Source organism: Emydura macquarii, unplaced genomic scaffold (genome assembly GCF_026122565.2).
Source record: "Emydura macquarii macquarii isolate MOO-44397 ecotype Brisbane River unplaced genomic scaffold, CSIRO-AGI_Emac_v2 contig_705, whole genome shotgun sequence".
NCBI lineage: Eukaryota > Metazoa > Chordata > Testudines > Chelidae > Emydura > Emydura macquarii.
Window position 1 is genome coordinate 2,628,758 of NW_027130842.1, and position 21,539 is coordinate 2,650,296.

Genomic DNA, 21,539 nt, shown 5'->3' on the forward strand with positions numbered 1-21,539 from the left:
AGTTCTCCGTTGTATTTTTTGTGTGCGCAAAAGGAAGCAAAATTTGGCACGAGGGTGGTTATGAGACCTAAGAGATTAGTGGCACACCAAATATCACACCTGCTTTTGCTCTGCTAGTGGTTGGAATAGACAGGAGTAATGGAGCAAATCCTACTCTGTTAATTAAATGTCTTTTCTAGGCCTAGCAATCAACTCTTCATTGTTTCCTCATGCCCAATCTCCAGCAATAGCACTCTGGATCCTACTGATCATTGACACAGAGAGTATATAGTTTTAAAATATGTGGTTAGGTAGAAAAGTTCCACAGGTCACTGTTACCCCCATTGTCCCTCTTGTCTCTTTGCAGTTAGACAGTCTCACTCAGTTCAATACACTCATATCTGGCACCAAGAGGGACTAGCATTTTCGAGGTTTGTAAAAATGCCCATCTGTGTGTTCAGAGTAACATAACTCTGCCTTAAATCTTATTTATCATGGTCACGTGCTCTGGGTTCTCCCACAGCGAGATGGAAGATGTGTTGCTAGGGGCCGCTGCTGCAAAGTTCCCTCAGTTCTCATTGAGCTAAATGGGATTTGAGGGTGCCCAGCTTCTTGTAGAAGATGCTCAAGCATGTTGCAGGATCAGGCCGTTGGTGTGGAAGCTGCTGAGTGGTCATGCTGCGATGTCTTTGTATTCATTATGCTCAGCTGCCCATTTCATTGTATTACTGAGATAATTATACCTCTCCGAGTTTCACGGCATAATATGTTAATGCCTAATACTTTAACTACCTGACAGGAGTGCTCAGAGTGGCCCCATAAAGTCACGGAACTCCTCATCAACCTTCTCCTCGCTTTGGCCAAGGTGGCCATCTATAACACCAGGGACAGGATGTTGGCTGAGGAGATGCTCTGCAACTGTGGGGCCTGTTTCCGTTCCTCTGTCCGATCACATAACCAGGCAGAGTTCCTCTGGGCCGCATCTGCTGACTCCTTAGCTACTTTTGAGAAGCAGTGGGCGCTGCCTGGGGTTCTCTGCTCAGCGTCCCCTTCAGGTTCTCTCCATTTAGCCCTTTGACCTTCATGCCTGTTCCTGTTTTCTCATTTGTTGTCCCTTGAAATTAGTTGAGTCCCAGATCCAGTGACTCCTCCCCTTTGGCTGCCACATCCCGGAACCCAAATGAGAGGAGTTCTCTGAAGTTAGCAGGGAGATGCTGGTCATGGCTCCATAGCTAAAGTTTAGTTTAGAACTTAAAGAAGGGATGCAACACCTACGCTGTGTATGAAAATACAGTGAATCCTCTACAAAAGTTACAGTGCTTCCTCTTTGAGTAGAGAATGAATGAATTTTCTGAGAATTTACAAGTAAATCTATGAAATTAGTTTAGGAGGCATAATTAAAATGGATCCCTTAACAAATTTAGCACTCAGTGTCAACTTTTTTTTGGTCTCCAACTATCTTAGTAATGGAATAATAGAGACGTCAAACTTTCCATAAAATTAATATTAAGTGAAATTTTCTGCATAGGCTATCTTTGAAGAAGTTAGGTTATAATTATGCTAAGTTACTGATTATTAATATTACTACATAGACTATGTTTCAATAGCCAGTTTCAATAGCTCAGACCACTCTCAGCTGGGGCCATTGAGACATCAGAGATAATGCACCTTTCTTCATGCCCATCTCCTCTCAATCCTCACAAGCTCTTGTCACACACAACCACTTTCCGCTTCCCCTCTTGACTCTCATGGTGCTGCTTTCTGGTGTTGGAAGACCTGAGGCGAACAGTGAGGGAGGTCAGGAGGAGAGAATGAGGAAGTGGACAGGATAGGGGGAAGCTGGTACGTGTGAGGGCCCATGGGAAAGGAGGACTGTATGTTGAGGCACTTTTGAGTTGCACTGTATGCCCATCTACATTCACTCTCTCCTCCTAATCCTTGCACTGTCCTGCTCTCGTCTTCCTCCAGCCTTTCATAGATAACTTTTAAATAAAAATATCTATTTCCTTTCAGCTGTGACCGTCAAGTTCCACAGTTTCACATCCAGGAAGATTACCTGGTAAGTGTGCCTATATGTTTTTTTACAAATGTAATTGTAATGTAAAAACACAATCGCCATTGCCACTCCACCCACTCACAGCTTACACACTGTTTAGGAGTGGGTTTGGGCATTCTTACGACATGTCATGAAAATGCTTTGAGCGTGTTTACATGATAGGGGGAAAAACAACTGTATCAGCAATAACTAAATCAATAAAGTGATTGCAAGTTAAGGGCCAGATTCACCAGCAAACTCCGACTAGTGCTTTGCATTGTTCTACTGACACAAAACAATTGTAAACTTGGTGTAACTGGCCACTATGCTGCAGTTATTTTGTGTTGCTCCAGAGTTCTGCAAAACAGCCAAAATGTGCTAGTGAATTCAGCCTTAAAAGATAAAATAAAATAAAAAAAATGTAAAAGTTTGAAACTAACACATTGCTGCAACTCATTATGGATATCACACGATAATACTTTCTTTTTTGTTTTTTGTATAGTGTTCATATACTTATGGCTTGGTAAAAGAAGAGGGAGGGGGCATTTGGGAAGCAGTGGAGTGCTGCTATCCCCAGTCCACCATTGGTGCAAGGTCCTTGAGGGACTTTATTCTAGTGGCATAGATACAGCTGCCTCTTTCAAGCTCTAATTTGCATGGAGATTAGAAGGTCAGAATCTGGAGCCACCCTGGTCGTCTGGGAAGATGTGATGTGAGCTCTCCATCCCGGGCAAACAGAAAGTGGAATTTCAAAAGTTCCCAGGCCTTTAAAGCAGGAGGGTCGTATGCATGTGTACCTGGCTTCAGGGCAGCGGGTTCAAAATGCTGATCAGAGCGATTAGGATTGGCATTGTGGGACACCTCCTGGAGGCCATTTACAGTGACATAATAAGCAAGCGCAGCATCTATACTGACACTGCATCGCTCTAACTTTGTTGCAAAAAGCTCTAACCCTCTCATCGAGGTGGTTTTATTTTGTCGGCATAGCAGAATAGTTACATCAGCAGGTGGAGCATTGTAGTCTGTACACCCCCACTGTTTTGTCAATGAAAGCTGACTTTTGTCGACAAAACTGTGTAACGTAGACGAGGCCCAAGTGTCTAGGCCTGCATAAACATGTGGCATTAAGCATATCTCAGAGTGTAGGAATTTAACAGTGTAACAGTAGCATTGAATTATGAACTAAATCCACATACTGTAATGTAACAACAATAATAATAATAAACAAACATCTAACTATTGCGCATAGTACACTACAGGAGTGCAGCATAGTATGTGTAGATCTGCTTCTTTTTAGATACCTATTAATGTATCACATATCCTATGAAACACGAGGCCTAGCTTATACTTAGGGTGACCACATGTCCTGATTTTATAGATATAGTCCTGATATTCAGGACTTTTTCTTATATAGGTGCCTTTTACTCCCCACCCCATCCTGATTTTTCATACTTGCTATCTGGTCACCCTACCTATACTAAATAATTTCATGTTTTTCCTGGTGTAAGCACAGATCCAGATAAGACTTTTCCCATTTTTCATTTTTTTCCCACCCCTGTATTGCAAACAGAACTAAAATGAACATGGTTTTTTTTTTGCTTCTTTGTGCATTGCTGAATAGGAATAATCATTCATAATTATTTTCAACTGAAGCAGCAGAGGAAGTATAAGAGCCCAAAACATTTTTAAAAGGTTCCACAAAAATAACAGCTTTTAAAAGAATATCTAGGCAAACACGTAGTGATGGTGAGAAGTGTATAACAGTGTACCTGCTTTAACTGCAGAGTTGTCAGGACCTTGCCCTGAAGCAGCAGAAGTGGGAGGGCTCGCTGAAGCAGCTTTCTTGTCTTGCACCTTAGAGTCTTCTGGTGCTAAAATTAAGAGAGAAAGAGATTACTTAATTAACCATACTACTAGAAAACAGTTGGGCTACTCTCTATTTACACTAAGCTACTTGTGTTATATAGCATTTAATTAACAACTCTGGGTATGCATGCTATTTTAGAAAAAGTATCCTATAACATTTGGTGCAGACAAATGGTCCTTCCAAATTTCCCCATAAAACTTCAAAGCCATGTATGATTATCTAGCTATATAACTCCCCATTCAGGTTGAGGAAAGTGTATAGCAAAATTCCTCCTCTAGAGTGCTCCTTTTAATACTGTCTTTGAATTGTCTATGCTGTACTATTAAAGACTCATTTTTTCTCCTTTCCTCTCAGTGATGCTTAAATCCATGTTGAGTCATTACTTCTGACCAGCAGATGAGATCACTGCTTCCAAAACCAGCCATATATCCCCCAAATCATCAGCCTTCAGATGCCAGCTCCTGATCCATTTCCTTCAGAAGAAGCTGGATTGAGCTCTTAATCAAGACTAACAATAGCAAAGCAGCAGAAGCAACAACAGATTGAAGCTGCCGAGTGATTTAGGAGTAGCATAACACTCCAACTAGAACTGGGCAAATAAATGATTTTTCGGTTCGGTTGGCAAACTAGAAAATCAGAACAAACATTTGGATTGGTTCCAAAAACGTTCAGACTACATCAGCAAATTGGAAAAGTCTAGTCCGCTTCAGAAAAGGGAGAGAGAGATTTTGATTTTTTTAGAAGAAAGATTTAAATCCGTATGTCCTACCCCCGAGCTGAGTGCTTTATTCACCAGACTATAGAGTCACTCTCACTCTCTCTTTGACCCAATGAGTACTGATGTATTTGTACAAAGTGGAATGGCTTCAGCGGGAGAATTGAGAGAACCCCCATTCCAGAATGGCCTATAGTTTGGCGGTTAGGAGGCTTATGCGGGATCTGACTTCAAGTGCCTGCTATTGAGTAGGGATTCAAATCTGGGTCTCCTACACCCAGGTAACTGCCCTAATACACACTGTTTTCTGAAGCTGACTCTGAAAAACATTTTCCCAGATGAAACTACTTGGGTGAAATTTGCAAACAGTTTTGAGTTGATTGAAACTGCATTTTTTCCTTTTTTTGGTGAATAAACTATTTATTTGTCTGAAAAGTTTTTCCCAGCTCTAACTCCAACTTATGTATCGCCTATTGTAAATTCTGTGCACTGAAGTAATGGGAAATTTGTATTGCTAAGAATCAAATGCAAAGTCCGAGCTTCCTGTATTTATTGCACAAAACATTACTAGCACTTCAAAGACTGTTTATATTTTACTAGCCCACCATCAACCTCTGCTGTAGGTTAAGATGACAATTTAGGGCTTGGCTGAAAGCTCACCAAAGTCAGTGGAAAGATTCTCACTGATTTAAGTGGACTTTGGATCAGGCCCTTCGTTGGTCTAGAAAGAGATGCTTCAGGGCTCTACAAATGCCTTTATGCCTGTTCAGAAAGAACAAAATGGAAAGCTTCACTTTCAAGTGTATTTAATCTTAGGCATAAATCAAAATTGTAACCTTGCTCTTCTGTTTATATTTGGTGAAAGCAAAGCTAGTCAGTCAGATCTTATGACCCTTTCTCAACTAATGGTTTGCCTCTGTGGTCTTCTCTTCTACTGCATGAATTAATACAATTTCCTAAAGGCAAACAATCTGGGAAGAGTAGAAAGGAGGTCAGACTTTGTGGAAGGGTTTTTAGAATTATTTCCAATAGTTTGAACCAATTCTGACTCAAGGGAAAAGGGAGATTAATATTTCTTTTGGTACAACTTTTTAAAATTAAATTGTTAACCAAAAATCTCATTCGAAATAAGAGCTAGAGAAATCTGATTGCCTTAGCTGCCAACATTAACAGGTATTGCCCCATTAGGTTCACTCTCCTAAGTGAAGCTTTTAAGTCCCAACTAATCAGAGAGATGGTATTGAAAACATAATTAAAAAACTTTCAGGAGGCCCGAAGGGGTTTCCTAGTCTTGTTTGCTTGAAGACTCTATAAACTCTCCTTGGGAAAAAATAAAATCATTGAAGCACTATCTGGAATGATTAACAATATAGCTTTGCTGTTATGCTCTTCACTGATCCTGCAGCCTGCATGAAGTGCTTTTCCCCCATCAGTCAGAGTTTAGGATGGGTAAAATAGAAAGGAGGGTGACTAAGGTGCTATACGGCTTCTAAAATCTGGTTTTCTAATTAAAAAAATGGAAACTGAAAATGTTTCCTTTAAAAAATTCAGTTTTCAAAAGCCAGGAGTTTTCCTGAAGGTGTTTTTTTGACGATCAAACATTTTTTGCTTTTTGGAAAGAAATCATGTGTCAAGATTTCAAATTTTTCTAAAAAATGTCCTACAAAAAATAATTAGTAATTTTTTTGACCAGCTCTAATTAGCATAAACCATGGAGCCACCAAGGGTATGTCTACACAGCACCTGGGAACATGCCTCCTGGTACAGGTAGACAGACATGCACTAATACACTAAAAGTAGCAGTATGGATGTTGTGGCATGGGTGGCCAGAAGTACAAGCCTGCCTGACCTCCGGGCTCACATCACAACATCCACACTATTTTTTTTTTTTTTTTAAATCAAGCAAGCACAATTCTGTCTACTCGTACTGGTGGGGCATGTTCTCAGTTGCAGTGTAGACACACCCAAAAGTCAAGGGAAGTCACCTTTGTAGCACCTGGAGGGGGCTGGCTCTATCCACAGTTTTACTCCCCTGGTAAAAAGATGGACAATGGAGGTCAGGACCTGGAAAAATTTCCATTGTAAAAAGGCTGCTCAGAGAGTTTGCTATTTTAATGACCCGTTGGATGGGAATTTAGCAAAAGGGTTTGCCCACCGTAATAAGTAATACAAATATTGTTACAGCATTTCAGATGCTTTTTGGCAAACCCTGATATGCAAAACTAACTTTGAAAAATACAACAGAACAATAAGACAACTTTGTGAGCACTTCGCCTCTAAAACACACCATTTGGAAAGCAGTATTTGAAATAGGCCATATACTCTAGTTAATTATAATCTTTTTAAATTTATATCAGCAACGTACTGAAACTTTCATGCAAAGCAACCTTTGATAAGTGGTTTACTACTCTCTTTTGGCATGTTGAATGTTTTAGGCCCCGATTCTGCAAACAGCTATATACATGGTTAACTTTACTCATGTGAGTAGTTACATTGACTTCAATGGGACAGGCCTTCCACAGAGATTGGGAAGTATGTATGAATACTATTGTACAAGGCACTGGTAAAACCTCAACTGGAATATTGTGTACAGTTCTGGACACCCATGTTCAAAAAATAAATTCAAACCAACAGGTACAGAGAAGGGCTACTCAGATGATCAGGGGAACAGAAACTATCTTATCAGGAGACTACAAAAGAGCTTGTCTTGTTTAATCTAGTCAAGCTAAGGCTGAAAGGTGATGTCAGTGCTCTTTGTAAATACATCAGGAGAGTAAACACCACCAAGAGAAGAGCTATTTAAGGTAAAGGACAATATTGACATAAGAACTAATTTGTATAAAGCGGCCATGAATAAATTCAGGCTGGAAATCAGAAGGTTTCTAACCATTAGAGGGGTGAGGCTCTGGAACAGCCTCCCAATAGGAATCGTGGAGGTAGGAAACCTAACTAGGTATAAGGCAGATCTTGATAAATTTATGAATGGGATTTATACGATAGGTTGCAAAAGCAGGGGACTGAACTCAGTGACCCAAGAGTTCCCTGCCAGTCCTATGCTCCTGTTCATATAAGTTATGTTAAACATGTGCATGTGTTCCCTAAGACTGAGCCTATGAACTGCATCAATTTGAAACTGGGTGTTCATATTCTTTAGTCCAGATTCATTTTAGGTTCTTTTTTTTGTGGCGTTAGTTTTTTTTTTCCAAATTGATTTTACACAGCTGAGTAGGTGTTTTTAAGTTTATTAATTTAAACTTACTAACTGATCTTTCAATAGCTCCAACTATTATTTGTTTACACATCTTGAACTGTATATTTGCACTTCTTTTCCTTTTCCACACTGCATTACACACCTCTGAAACATCTTGTTAACTCCATATCAGTATTTTAATTGTGACTGTGTAGTACAGATAACATATGTATAATTAGAGCGAGGCAAATTTTCTTATGTGCATGAACCATTTTCACTTTCGTTTTGGAAAGTTTCTAAGAAAAGAAAACATTAATTTAAAAAAAAATCCCCAAAACAAAGTGTCAAAAATTTGTTTTGGGTCAAACAAATGATGTCATTCCAACCCAAACAATTTTGGCTTATTTTGCCAAGATATTCAGATTTTCTTTATTTTGTTTCAAATCCAAAGTAAGCTTTATTTATTTGTTGATTGATTATTAAGTGTGGCCAAAAACAAAAAAATATCAGTTATTAACCCAGCTTTACTTGGAATAAGATATTGTGTACAAACAGTAACCTTGCTGCTGTGTTTCTTATACTGTGACAGTGTTTGTGAGAAGCAGTTTCAATACATGCTCATTTTACTGCACTGATACTGAAATTAATAGGACAACACAACCATGAATTTTAACCGCACGATACATGAAGTAAGAAAAGGCAGTGACATTATGTGAAATAGCCACTGTTGGGACTTTGTCACATGAGATATATTACTTTATACCATAAATGGATTGTCTGCAACCAGACAGCTCTGTTTCCAAACCTAAACAGAACTGCTGTATTGCTTGCAGCATGGTCTAGCAACTGAACATGGACCCAGGAGCCAGAAAATTCTGAGTTCTCACCATAGGGCAAAACCTAGGGAACACCCTCCTCTGGCAGGCTGCAGCATGACAGGCACACCTGCCTCAGTTTCCCCTTTCAGAGCCCCCAGTAACTCCACTTCAGGTTTGCTTGACACAATACCACCTTCCTTGGGGCTGGTTTATTACATAACATTGTACAAATGGTCCAAAACGTAAATCTCAAAATTATATAGTTCATTTCTCACTCCAGTGCAAGCAGTCATTAAGGTCACCTGAAATCTCACCCCACAAACCGCACACGAACGGTTGTGAGTGCACCCAGACTCTCTGCCAGTCCTCCTCTGTCCTTGTCCCAGGACAGCCTTTCCTTCTGGAGTGTGTCTCTGCTCTTCCTAGCAGGAAATCCCAGTCATCTCTGCTAGGAGATCACCTTTACCAGGGGAGTATTCCTGCTCTCCATGGCCCCTCTCATGGTTCTTCTGGGTCCAGCTCTCTAGCCTTGGAGATGGCAGCAGGTAAACTCCAGCCCTCGACTCTGGCTCTGCAGCTTAGAGTCAGCAGGCATCTCCCTCTGCTGTTCCTCTTGCCTTCAGCCCTCTCCAGCCCTGTCTCTCTGGCTTGGGAATCCTGCCAGCCAGCAAGCCTCTCTTGCTATTCTCCTTCAGCATTCTCTCAGGTCCCAAACATGCAGTTTTTGACAGCTCTCTCCTGCCCGATTCCTACTCAATCAGCTCTGATTCGCCAAGACTTTCCAACTCCCTTGCTCTCTCTAATCCTTTATAGCCCTTAGGTGCTGCCTAATTGGCCAAAGGGGAGCATCTGCTCTAGTACCGGGGTGCTGGACTTACTTCATTTACTGGGGCCAGCCACCCTGCGACAGTTCTTACACTTGCTCTGCCATTGACCTTGAGTGATTCACAATCCAAAGCACTCTGGAAATCAAAAGGGCTATGTACAGATTAAATAGAATTTTATTAATTGGAAAACTACCTACCTACCTTAGGTGCTTATTTTGCCTCCATCACTGAAGTACCTGAGCACCTCACAATTTGTAATGTATTTATCCTCAAAACACCCCCTGAAGGAGGGGAATGCTATTATCTCCATTGTACAGGGAGGGAACTGAGGCCCAGAGAGATGAGGTGACTTGCCCAAGGTTACACAGAAAGTCAGTATACCACATTGAAGATCAATTTCTGCCAACATTTTTTCTCTTTCTGATTTTTACAGCTTCCCTGCTTGACAAAGACTTCACATCTAGCTCCCACAGCAGCTTCATTGCCCCTTCAAACAAATAGCTCCCTGGCTGGCTCCCAACACTTCTCCATAAAGAAGTCCATTTCATGAAACCCTCTTCAAATTAGCTCCCCATCCCGGACTTCTGGCCAGCTCCAGCCTTCCTCCACATCCTCTGCTGCTTCCCTCTACACAAACAGAGGTTCCCCAATGGCTGTCCCCTTAAAGGAGGCATCAAATAGCAATGTCAAATCATATTTTGCCCAGTCAGGGCCCAGTCCTGCAAAGACTTAAACACATGCATAACTATACCCACATGAGTAGCTCCATTGATTTTAACATGGCTACACACGTCGGTAAAATTATGTATGTGCTTAGGTTTTAAGTCTTTGCAGAATCAAGGCCAGACCTTGTTTCAAACAGCTTCCAGTGCAACAATAATAAATAATAATACCTTGCTCTTATACAGCGCTTTTCACCCATAGATCTCCAAGTGCTCCACAAAAGGACGCCAGTGTCATTATCCCTGTTTTATAGTTGGACAATTGGAGGCACAGAGAGGAGAGTGATTTGCCCTAGGTCACCCAGCAGACCAGCATCAGAGCCAGGAATAGAACCCAGGTATCCTAAGTCCCAGTTAAGTACTCTATCCACTAAGCCACACTGTGCATTCATTAAAAAAAACCAACAATTTAAAAATATAATAATAATAAATTTAGACATAAGACCCTGCATAAAGCACACCAGTTACATAGCCTCTACATGGGTCTGAAATCCATGGGAGATCTTAAATATACAGGCATAATGAAACAAGCAGGAAGGCCTGTACTCTGCATTTCATAAATTTGTGGGTTTAAAGTGACATTCTTAATGTTATTTGAACACTGGTTTTGTATTTAATATTATTTAGAGTGTCATCCCAAGTCACCTCAAGATCTACTGTAAGGGTCTGCAGCCCCTAGCTTGTGTGTTATGCATACTTTGCACAACTGGAAAAATAAGCTTTGACAAGGCTGCTGCAAATTTGTGAACGAATCTGCACTGGCTGCAAGAAACATGAATTCCACAAATAAGTCAAATTCCCTCTGTACACAACTTGCACGGTGCAGTTTCTCTTCCTTCTGCATCACATGCACTTTCCCTAGTATGTACTCATTGCCATGTACACACACTTCCGCACAATATCCAGCTCCAAGTTAGCAATGGTGAGATTTTAACTCGGCAAAATGAGAGATGGCAAATACACTTAAGTTGCAGATCTGCTAAACCCCCTCTTCAATGTTTTAATATCCTTGCAATCCATCATTACCTGCTTGAGTATAGGACAAGCCTGCACAGAAATCATATCTGCTACAAATACACAGCAGGGAATTTTTGTTTGTGTTGTTGATTTATTTAAGTCATTTTAGCTCTTATTTAAGTTGTTTTGGCTTTAAAATTCAAGATTTTAAGATTGCCTTTGGGGATTTCCATGTCGGCACTGAAGCTAAATGAGCAGCATTTGGCAAAGCTAAATTAAAAAGCATTTCAATTTATATATTTATGTATTTAGAGTGTGTACATAACCATGATATAATATTTAACAACTATCAACCTAAACGCAAAGTCTGTGGAAAAACTTGACAGATTTCTAAAAACAATATTTTTATTAATACAATTCAATTCAATATTTGTTAGTCATTTATCATGTTTCTTAAGTAACTGATGGAACACTACTCATTCCATTTCCATTGGCTGTGGTTAAAATCTTTTGTCTCAAGTAGCTGTTATAAATTTCTGTCCACTTCCCAACAAGAAAAAAACAAAACAAAACCCAGAAACTACAGTACAGCACAGTACTCAGAAGCTGTTCAGTGATAGGAGAAGATACACATGCTGGTAAACTGGGGGTATGCAGATATCATGGCTGTTTGACAAGTTAGTTACATTACTGGGTAAAATAGGTATTGAGAAGAAGAGGAGAAAGTGTCCCCTTCCAATTTCTCCTAGTCATTGAATTGTGAGTAGACGTGGGGGCAAGAGTGCTGTTTACAAAAAGAAACAGCAAGCAAGTACGGAAAATGTAACAAGGACAAATAGGGGAAGAGGACAAGGTTATAAGAGAAGAAAATCCTCTTCCAGCAATATTGTCACCGTCATTTGTCAGCTAGTCTGTCACCCTGCCAAGTAGCTCCTTCCTATCAAGATCTCGTTAATCAGAAAAGAACAAAGAACTAGTGTTATAAGTGGAAACTGCAGTAAGAGGATATCACAAAGTTCCACCCAGGGAGAGAAGAGGAAACAGTCTTGTACTGGGAAATTCAGAACAGCTGGTAGTTGTAATACATACTTTTTTTTTTAAACTACCTTCTAATTCTTATACCTGGTCAGCTTCTTTACTTGTTGAGGTCGCTATTTGATGTAGTTCAGAAACAGAGATACTTTACACACAGTGTCCCCACATTTACTCCAGACAATAATGCAGAAAAAGTCACTGGAACTAGTCAGGAGAAAATCCAAATATTTACAGTGCTGCAAAATTAACTAGGAACAACATGGGTTATTTCGCTGTCTTCTAAAGCAAAAATGCTGAATTTACAGTCTAATGGTCCAATATATTACAGCAAGCTCTGTAAGAAAAACAAAGGGGACATTTGAAAATGTAAGTTTATTCAATACACCTCAGTACCATCTCCTTTTTTTGAAATATAAAAAAGATGGACATGGGCTGGCACTAAACAGGTTTGGTAGCAGGTGCTAAAAATTGAATTGTATGCAGATAATTCATTTGGAGAATCCTAGGAGGCTCACTTTGCGCACAACAAGATTATCCAGGACACAGCGTGGGTCTGTGATCTTTGTGCTATAAGATCCACTGAAAAAGGGCTGTTTGGTCACCAGCCTCAAGAAAACGAGCAATTGTTCTGAGAAGAATGTTCTGCAAAATGGTAGATTCCAGCCTGGGCCCTCTATCTTTCTGCAAACTCCTTTTCTTTTAGCTATAAAAGTCAGTACATGGATAGAATCCACCTGACATTTCCACAAAAATCTTGTCCCTGCAGTGGCGCTTCATGCTTTCCTAGTGCTTTAAACTCAAGTCTGCTCAGCTGCTGAGCTTGCTGGTAAGCAGACAATTGTCTACCTTATACATTCATTTCAGGAGTTGTAAGTTTCGCTTGTTTGTTCCTGGTCCTTCCATTTGATGTTATCCCCATGTGTAACAATATTCCCTTCTAGACTAATTATTCCCTAAGGTAGTGAAAAGCTTTTTTGATTGTTTTCAGTTCCACAAGCAGAAATGAAGTTCCCCCTTTTGGCAAGACTAAGCCTTTAAGTAGGCTGAAAACTTTGGTGGGGCCAAGACCCTAGGAAAACACTGGACCAAAAGTAACTGGACATGAAAAATACTGCTGGTCTCTGTCTCCTTACCTCCGTAGCTTGTGGAAAAAGGCTGATATCCCAACTGGTGAATGCAACTTTCTACATTTGCAGTGATATGCAATTCAGGAAATAGCTTATTAGACATATTACCAACTGTGCCTATCCATGCGGCTAACAGAATAGCATATCAATAACGTTTCAATATTAATGATTTTATAAGAAGATGGCAGGAAAACGTTCCCTAGCTATGGACTGAGACAATAAACTAATAATTATTTATTCTTAAGTAGCATGCTTACCAGCAAAACTACTGAAATGAGACATAGCTAACAGACACATGAGAAGTAATTAAAGTGAGGACTGCATAAATGTGCTTTTGCTCCTAAACTCTTTGATAGATTTGGAATCATTTCAATTCTCATTTGGATCTATTCTCCAGTTAGAAGCAGCACATCCATAATGCAATTGAGAATAATTAGCAAAACAAGTCAGTAATAAATATAGACTGGGTAACTGGATGTAAGCAGATGATGGGCCCAGCCCTAAAAGTTTGGATCCAAATCCAAACATTCCCCTTTCATAACCTTGGAGATCATTTTTAAACTCCATCCAGTACAGCTGTACAGAGGGAGATGTACTCCAATCCTAGAAACTATAGACACTCTTGTCTCATTTACTACTTGAACTGAAGATAGTCTGATGGACTGAGGGTGGGGAATTACAAAAATCAGAAGCCAGTGAGTTTATTTATACCTCTAAATAAATAGATAAACCTATAAAACCTTGTGAAACAAATGGTTAGAGCTTGAAATATTCCAGTATAAGATGATTTAAAGCTTTACAAGGTTCTATCTAATGCTGCTACACCATCTATTAGGGACCTTGAGCTGTATCTATTCAGAAGAAGGTTCATATTTAGTGCTTTTGGAAGACTGAAGTAATTTCCCCCTCTCCCCCCACTGTATTTGTTTTCTTTAAAGCTTTTAAAAAATAAAGAGAAGTACTTCCATTTTAATTAAATGCAAGCACTCATACTACGGTGATGCCATAAGTAGATTAAGCAGCCAGCCAGTCTCAAAACCATGATTAGTCCAGGATGGCTGCAGTCAGTAGAGTGGCTTGTTGTTTTTACCTACTTTGTTATTGTCATTTTACCTACTGTATTAGAAAGACTTTTATTAAAAAAAAAAGCTCTATCACCATACATAGGTTTACCTCAGTTCAGTGGAAGTTGCTCATTCTTTTAAGATATGAGAATAATGAGCCCAGGAGAACATTTTGCATGCTATTAGCACAAATTATAGTTCTGGCTCTAAACAGAAGAGGAATACAGAGTATCTATATAGTTCATGCCATTACTTGAATTAAACAACGCATTTTTATTCAAGGAAGCAGTAGAGTAAAACCAAGTATAGATCATCCCATATTTAGATGTATACATTAATTAATTTCACATAAATTTAAAATATGTTTTCTTGGAAGCCTGAAACTGAAATATGTTTGCTTGTCATATTTTCCTTTCCTGCTTTTTGCACACGCAAACACATGGGGTCTGTTATTCTAGATAGCTCCCAAGAATTTGCTTACAAATATTTATTTATTTTAGGAAAAATTATATAAACTTATTTGAAATGAGTTGGTAGGGTCAGTCCACTTCCCATTGCTCAAGTGTCTGCATCACAAAATCTATCCATCACAGTTCCTCTGCTGGCACTCTCAATTCAGCTGAGAAGCCAGACACTGAATGGATACAGATGTGAAATATCTTCTCATCACCAGAGCTTGCCACTCCAGGTTGTAGCTGAGGCTCATGGTGGAATGTGGAAAGGCCTGCATTGCCACTGTTTTTGTTATACCTATTCTATAGATAACTAGAAGACTTTGAACTTCATCATATGGATACATTTGGTTTGGAAACAATCCTCATGCATAAACTTGACTTTGCAATTAGCAAGAAAAAGGCCTTAGATATAAGGTTTAACTAGTGGAGCTGTGCCATTGGAAAGGTATGCTCATACAAATTAAGTTCTTACTTTCCACTCTTTGCAACTCACTATTTTGCTGTCCTTTAACACAATCTCTTTAAACATTTGAGAACAAGTGTTTATAGCTATTCAGCTTTGTGGGCAATAATCCTTTGCGGGTACCCAGAAACAATGGTGATGGGGAGATCATAAATGTACCCATACAGACAAGTGGACTCAGAGGAAGGATGACCCAGTGACTAAGATGTTAGCCTTGGACTCTGGAGACCAGGTTTCAACTCCCATCTCTACCACAGACTTCCTTTGTGACCTCAGGCAAGTCACTTAGTCTCTCTGTGCTTCCCCCATTCCCCATCTTTAAAATAAGGCTAACAACACTTCTCTACCTCCCAGGGGTCTTGTGAAGATAAATATGCTAGATTCTGAGGTGCTCATGTATTACAGTAATTGGGGCCATATAAGTATCATAGATAGAAGTGTAAACTACCATAAATGTTTGTGTGTAGCTCACGCTCAAAGATAAATAGTAAATCCAATAACTACTGCTGCTATACTTTTACAGTGAAGTATTTTTGAAAGCACAGTAGACTACAATGTTCACAAAACTGAAGGAATAATCAATATGGCAGAGAATGTTCTTTACTTTTTACAAAAATATATGCAACATAAATGAGTCAAGCAACCCAAATATGCAATCTGTACTGTCAATATTGGCTCTGCAGTTGACTTATTCATAGAAGAGCCCAGTTTACTCAGAGACAAATGACAGAAAAAATTCTAAGGTGTAAAACTGAAAAATTCAAGGTTGAACTGCTCCTTAAAGATGAGATGGGGGAAAGAGCTCATTTTAAGGAGCTCCCCACATCTTGTTTTCCACAACCCTTCTGTGCTGGACCAAACCTTCTCCAAACATCCATGGTGGGGTGTATGCAAGCCACACTGTGCAATCTGCAGGAGACATTCACCCAAGCTGCAAGAGTACCAGCTCTCTGCATTTACTAAGGAGGAAGTTTCTGCCCCTCATCTGAGTTCAACCGCTGGTGATGGGTTTGCTACTAGGAGGGCAAAAAGGTTCCCTCATATGGAACCTGCTGTGGTTTATTATTAGGGGAGCTGCATACTGGAGGTCTACTTAGTAAGTAAATACTGTTGGTTTTCTTTGGGGTTCATTCACTGGTTGACAGCAACTTTTCTGGACCTCAGTTAGAAAGAGTTTACTTCAGACTATGGGTACAATCCTTTAAATTTTTCTCTTCAGCAGTTAGTTCAGTCACAGTAGAACCTGCCCCTTGCATCAGGATGTTGAGGAGAGCTCTGAGCAAGTTCATGACTTACATTTTACATGCTCCAAAGTTTTTTGGAAATAGATGCAACTTTTTAAGAGTGAAATAACTGGAACCATCTTACTAAGGGAAGTAGTAAATTCATTGTCACTTGGAGTCTTTGAAAGGAGACAGACTGCTTTCTAAAACACATGATCTAATTTGACCACAAGTTACTGGGCTCACTAATGATCAATTATGTAGCGAGGAAGAATAATTCCCTCCACTGCAGGAATTACTGGGTGAAATACTACAGCCAGTGTTAGGCAGAAGGCCAAACTAGATGGGATCACAGTGGTCCCTGCAGGACTTTAAATCTAGGAGCCATGAATAATATGATAGCCACTTTCTATAGCAACAAGCTCTTTTAAGTAAATATAGTGGGAAGAAGTTAAGAAAAATTGAGGTTAGTTTATGTCAATGGAAATTTTTACTCTGAAACAGTTAAATGTAAAATTGTCAATAGGCATTTGGGAATTACATTCTTGCCACCAATTTAATTAGTCCAGAATATGCTCTTCTCTTCCTCAGGCAAAGATTTTCTGCTAGATCTGCACTCTTCTTTGTAATGAAAGTTCAATGGAATGGATGCTATAGCCACTTCGAGCCAGTACAAAGTTCCATTTTCAGATTCTCCTCTTGTCCTATACATAAAAGATATGCCCTATCACCTTAAGCTACTTAAGACAAGCATTTAATGTGACATGAAATGCATGCATTCAGAAACACTGGAGCAAAAGAAATGTTTCCTAAAATCATATGACGACAAACCATGTTGAAACACTGATTTAGAGACTGTTGTTACATGATGCATCCTAAACCATTCCCTTCACTGCCAAAAATAAACTTTTACCAGGAGCAAACAGTCATATTTAAAGGGACATAAGGCAAATACAGCTCTAACCAGCCAACTGTAGTTGTAAACTAAACTAATACGGTAACGTGTTATTTAATTTAAGTCCACGGGTGCCAGTGAGCACTTGATACTTCATTTGCTGGATAAAGTCTTCCTTTGTTGTACTGAGCTGGCAGGGTGAGCATTGTAAGACACTGGAAAAATCCCTACCTTTTATTTATTTAGGGCCAGATTCTGTCATTCTTACTCACCCTGAGTAGTACCTTACTCTGTAAGTAGGCCCAGATGAAGTAAATGTGACTACTCAAGAATATTAATGATCAGTGCATTATTAGTTTTCCAGTGACATATTACGTGGCACTTTTTAAATAAAGATAACTATAGTGAGCTAAGGTACACTGAATTGGGCAGGCCAGTTGAAACTCATTACCTGACACCACTGAGTTCCTTGCCCTCTGGCACTAGGATGCTCCTACCGTCTGCACTTCCCCTCTTACAAAGTTGCAGGAGGGTTTGCTATTGGCTGACCCATAGGAAGTAGGTCAGAGCCCTATTCAGTGGGCAGGCCATCTGCCACCATATTTTCTTTCCCTTTATACATAAGAAACTTGTTTGATCACTTTTGTCTGTTTAGTGTCTCTGGGACATATCGGAGAGTATCCATAATTCTACCTGGAATTGTTACAAATATTTCACAGTGACATTAATGGCCAGTGTGTTATTAGATTTCAAACAATATATCAGATGTCACCTTTCAAATAAATATCATGACACCAGTGCGCGAGGTGTAATGAGTATGTCAGGCCTGAAAAGAGTTGCTGACAAAGATTAGTTAACAACAAATGGGCCTCTGTCACACATCCCCACACCGTTCTGCCCCAACCCAGATCTGGAGAGAACACTTGTAAGACTAGAGGCTAGTTCAGTTCTGGTCTGTTTGTGAATACAAATGTGGTTGCCATTTACAATATTGGTTTTAGCGAAGGTGGACAACTGTGCACTAGGAACCAGGCTAAGATTGCAAATAATTTCATGTAGGCCACCAGAGAGCAACATATTTTAATAACTATTACTCCTGGGAGAATTCTGCACCACTGCGTATGCACAGAATTCATGTCCCCTGCAGATTTTTTTTTCCTCCGCAAAAAATAAATTCTGCCAGAGAAGCACTGTAGTTATGTCTTTCGCCCACCAGGGGCCACTGTGGTGCCAGAACAGAGGGCAGCCAGCTCACTGTTCACTGGCTGTAGCACTGAGCAATGGAGGAAGGAAGAGGAAGCTGCGTTTCTCACAGCACCCTGCCCATGGGGCCAAGTGAGGAGGCACATATGGTGGGGACAGATACAGCAAGGCACATGGGACTGCTGGGGAGTCAATTAGACTGTGGTTCAGAAGGACTAGTTGGATGGGACAGATTGGGGCAGGGGATGAAAGAGAGTGGGGGTGCAGGGCCACATGGGGTTGGGGTGCAGGGGGGAACAGGGGCAGATGTGCCTGACTGAATGAGAGAGGCTAGAAGTCAGCCAAGGTCTGCCTGGGGGAGACTCCCTAACAATCCCTCCCTCCCTCCAAAAAACCTGTTCCATACTTATCCCACCCCACTCAACAACCCTCCAGATTCACTCCCAGGCTCCTTCCCTCGCCCTTAGCTCCTCTGTTATCCCTGACTCCCCCAAGCTTTTGCACTGCTTCTGAGGGGTGAGGGAAAATACGTTCCTGGACTGTTTAAATGAATTATTACTCAAAGTTCTGTATTAATATGCCTAGTAAGGAATCTATTAATCAAAAAAAACATTTTCTGAATTTTTTTGTGTCTGTAATGTTACAGACATACTTGTTGACAGAAATTTTGAAATAAATTACCAAATTGACATGATAGGGCCCAGATTTTCCTGGATGTGATAGCTGACATTTTCCTTAACCAAATAGTTGCTGAACCAACAAGAGGGGATGCCATTTTAGATTTCGTATTGGTGAGTAGTGAGGACCTCATAGAAGAACTGGTTGTAGAGGACAACCTTGGTTCGAGCAACAATGAGCTAATTCAGTTCAAACTAAATGGAAGGATAAACAAAAATACATCTGTGAGTAGGGTCTTTGATTTCAAAGGGGCTAACTTTAAAAAATTAAGGGAATTAGTTGGGGAAGTGGACTGGGCTGAAGAACTCATGGATCTAAGGATGGAAGAGGCTTGGAATTACTTCAAGTCAATGTTGCAGAAACTTTCTGAAGCCTGCATCTCAAAGAAGGGGAAAAAAATTCACAGGCAAGAGCTGTAGATGAAGCTGGATGAGCAAGCGTCTCAGACGGTGATTAAGAGAAAGCAGAAACCCTACAAGGAGTGGAAGATGGGAAGGATCAGCAAGGAAAGCTACCTCTTGTAGGTCAGAACATGTAGGGACAAAGTGAGAAGTGCCAAAAGCCAAGTAGAGTTGGACCTTGCAAAGGGAATTAAAACCAATAGTAAAAGGTTCTATAGCCGTATAAACAGGAAGAAAACAAAGAAATAAGTGGGACTGCTAAACACTGAGGATGGGGTGGAGGTTAAAGATAATCTAGGCATTACCCAATATCTAAACAAATACTTTGCCTCAGTTTTTAATGAGGCTAATGAAGAACTTAGGGATAGTGGCAGGGTGGCTAATGGGAATGAGGATATGAAGGTAGAAATTACCATATCTGAGGTAGAAGCCAAAGTCAAACAGCTTAATGAGACTAAATTGAGGGACCCGGATAATTTCCATCCAAGAATATTAAAGGAACTGGCACATGAAATTGCAAGCCCAATAGGAGTCTGATGATCTGAGGAATGGAAAACCTGCTTTATGAGAGGCGATTCAAAGAGCTTGGTTTGTTTAGCCTAACCAAAAGAAGGCCAAAGGGAGCTATGATTGCTCTCCACAAATACATCAGAGGGATAAATATCAGGGAGGGAGAGGAATTATTTAAATTCAGCATGGATGCAGACGCTAGAACAAATGGATCCGGCCATTAGGAAGTTTAGGCTTGAAATTAGATGAAGGTTTCTAACCATCAGAAAAGTGAAGTTCTGGAACAGCCTTCCAAGATGAGCAGTAGGGGCAAAAAAACTAGCTGGCTTCATGACTGAGCTTGATAAGTTTATGGACAGGAAGGTATGATGGGACAGCCTAATTTGGCAATTAACTGATCTTTGACTATTAGTAGTAAATATGCCCAATGGCCTGTGAGGCGATGTTAGATGGGGTGAGTTCTGTGTTACTACAGAGAATTCTTTCCGGTCTTACCCACATGCTCAGGGCTTAACTGATCGCCATAATTGGGGTCGGGAAGGAATTTTCCCGCAGGCTAGATTGGCAGAGGCACTGAGGGTTTTTTGCCTTCCTCTGCACCATGGGGCACGGGTCACTTGCTGGTGGATTCTCTGTATCTTGAAATCTTTAAACCATGATTTGAGGATTTCGGTAACTCAGTCATAGGTTAGAGTCATAGGAGTGGGTGGGTGAGGTTCTGTGGCCTCCATTGTGCAGGAGGTCAGACGAGATGATCATAATGGTCCCTTCTGAACTAAAGTCTATGAGATTATATTGTGTTATTTTGACAAAATATGCAGAATTTTGCAGAATTTTAAAATACTGTGAATAGAATTTTTAATTTTTGTGGAACACAGTCCCCCCAGGAGTAAACTGTGGACCTGGAAATTATTTGAACCGCTAGAGACAGAAGATCAGTTGTTATCCCAATGAAACAACAAAACTGAAATCCAATCACTACTAAGATTGATTCTTAGAGAAATTAAACATGGACAATAAATATTTTAGTAAGCAGAAATATATTATTTTTCCTGTTCCAAAGATTATAGACTCCTTTAATCTGTAATCTATAATTCTTACCACTGAATTTTATGTGCTGTTTTTACAGATAGTTTTTCAAGATTAATTATTTGCTGATAATTTTCAAGTTAACGAATAATCAGAGTGCAGACAAATCTGGGTTAAACTAAATGTAAACCATTTACAAGTCAGGACAATTTTCAGCCTGATGTAATTCAAAATGGCTAAGGTATTTGTGACCCTAAGAGCATCCCTATGCAAAAAGGCAAGGGGGGCTCCCTGGTGTCTAGCAGCAAGTTTAAGATGACTTGACCAGCTCAGTGCACCCCAACTC

General features: G+C 40.1%; 1 protein-coding gene across 2 annotated transcripts in view; it reads right to left on the bottom strand.

Moving 5' to 3' along the window:
* MAP7 (microtubule associated protein 7) overlaps nucleotides 1-21,539 on the bottom strand; it is a 145,660-nt gene that overhangs the window by 73,922 nt on the left and 50,199 nt on the right. For both annotated transcript variants that reach the window (XM_067542292.1, XM_067542294.1), the window contains one exon: nucleotides 3,784-3,885. In XM_067542292.1, coding sequence (XP_067398393.1) covers nucleotides 3,784-3,885 — 102 coding nt within the window. The remainder of the gene's footprint in view (nucleotides 1-3,783; nucleotides 3,886-21,539) is intronic.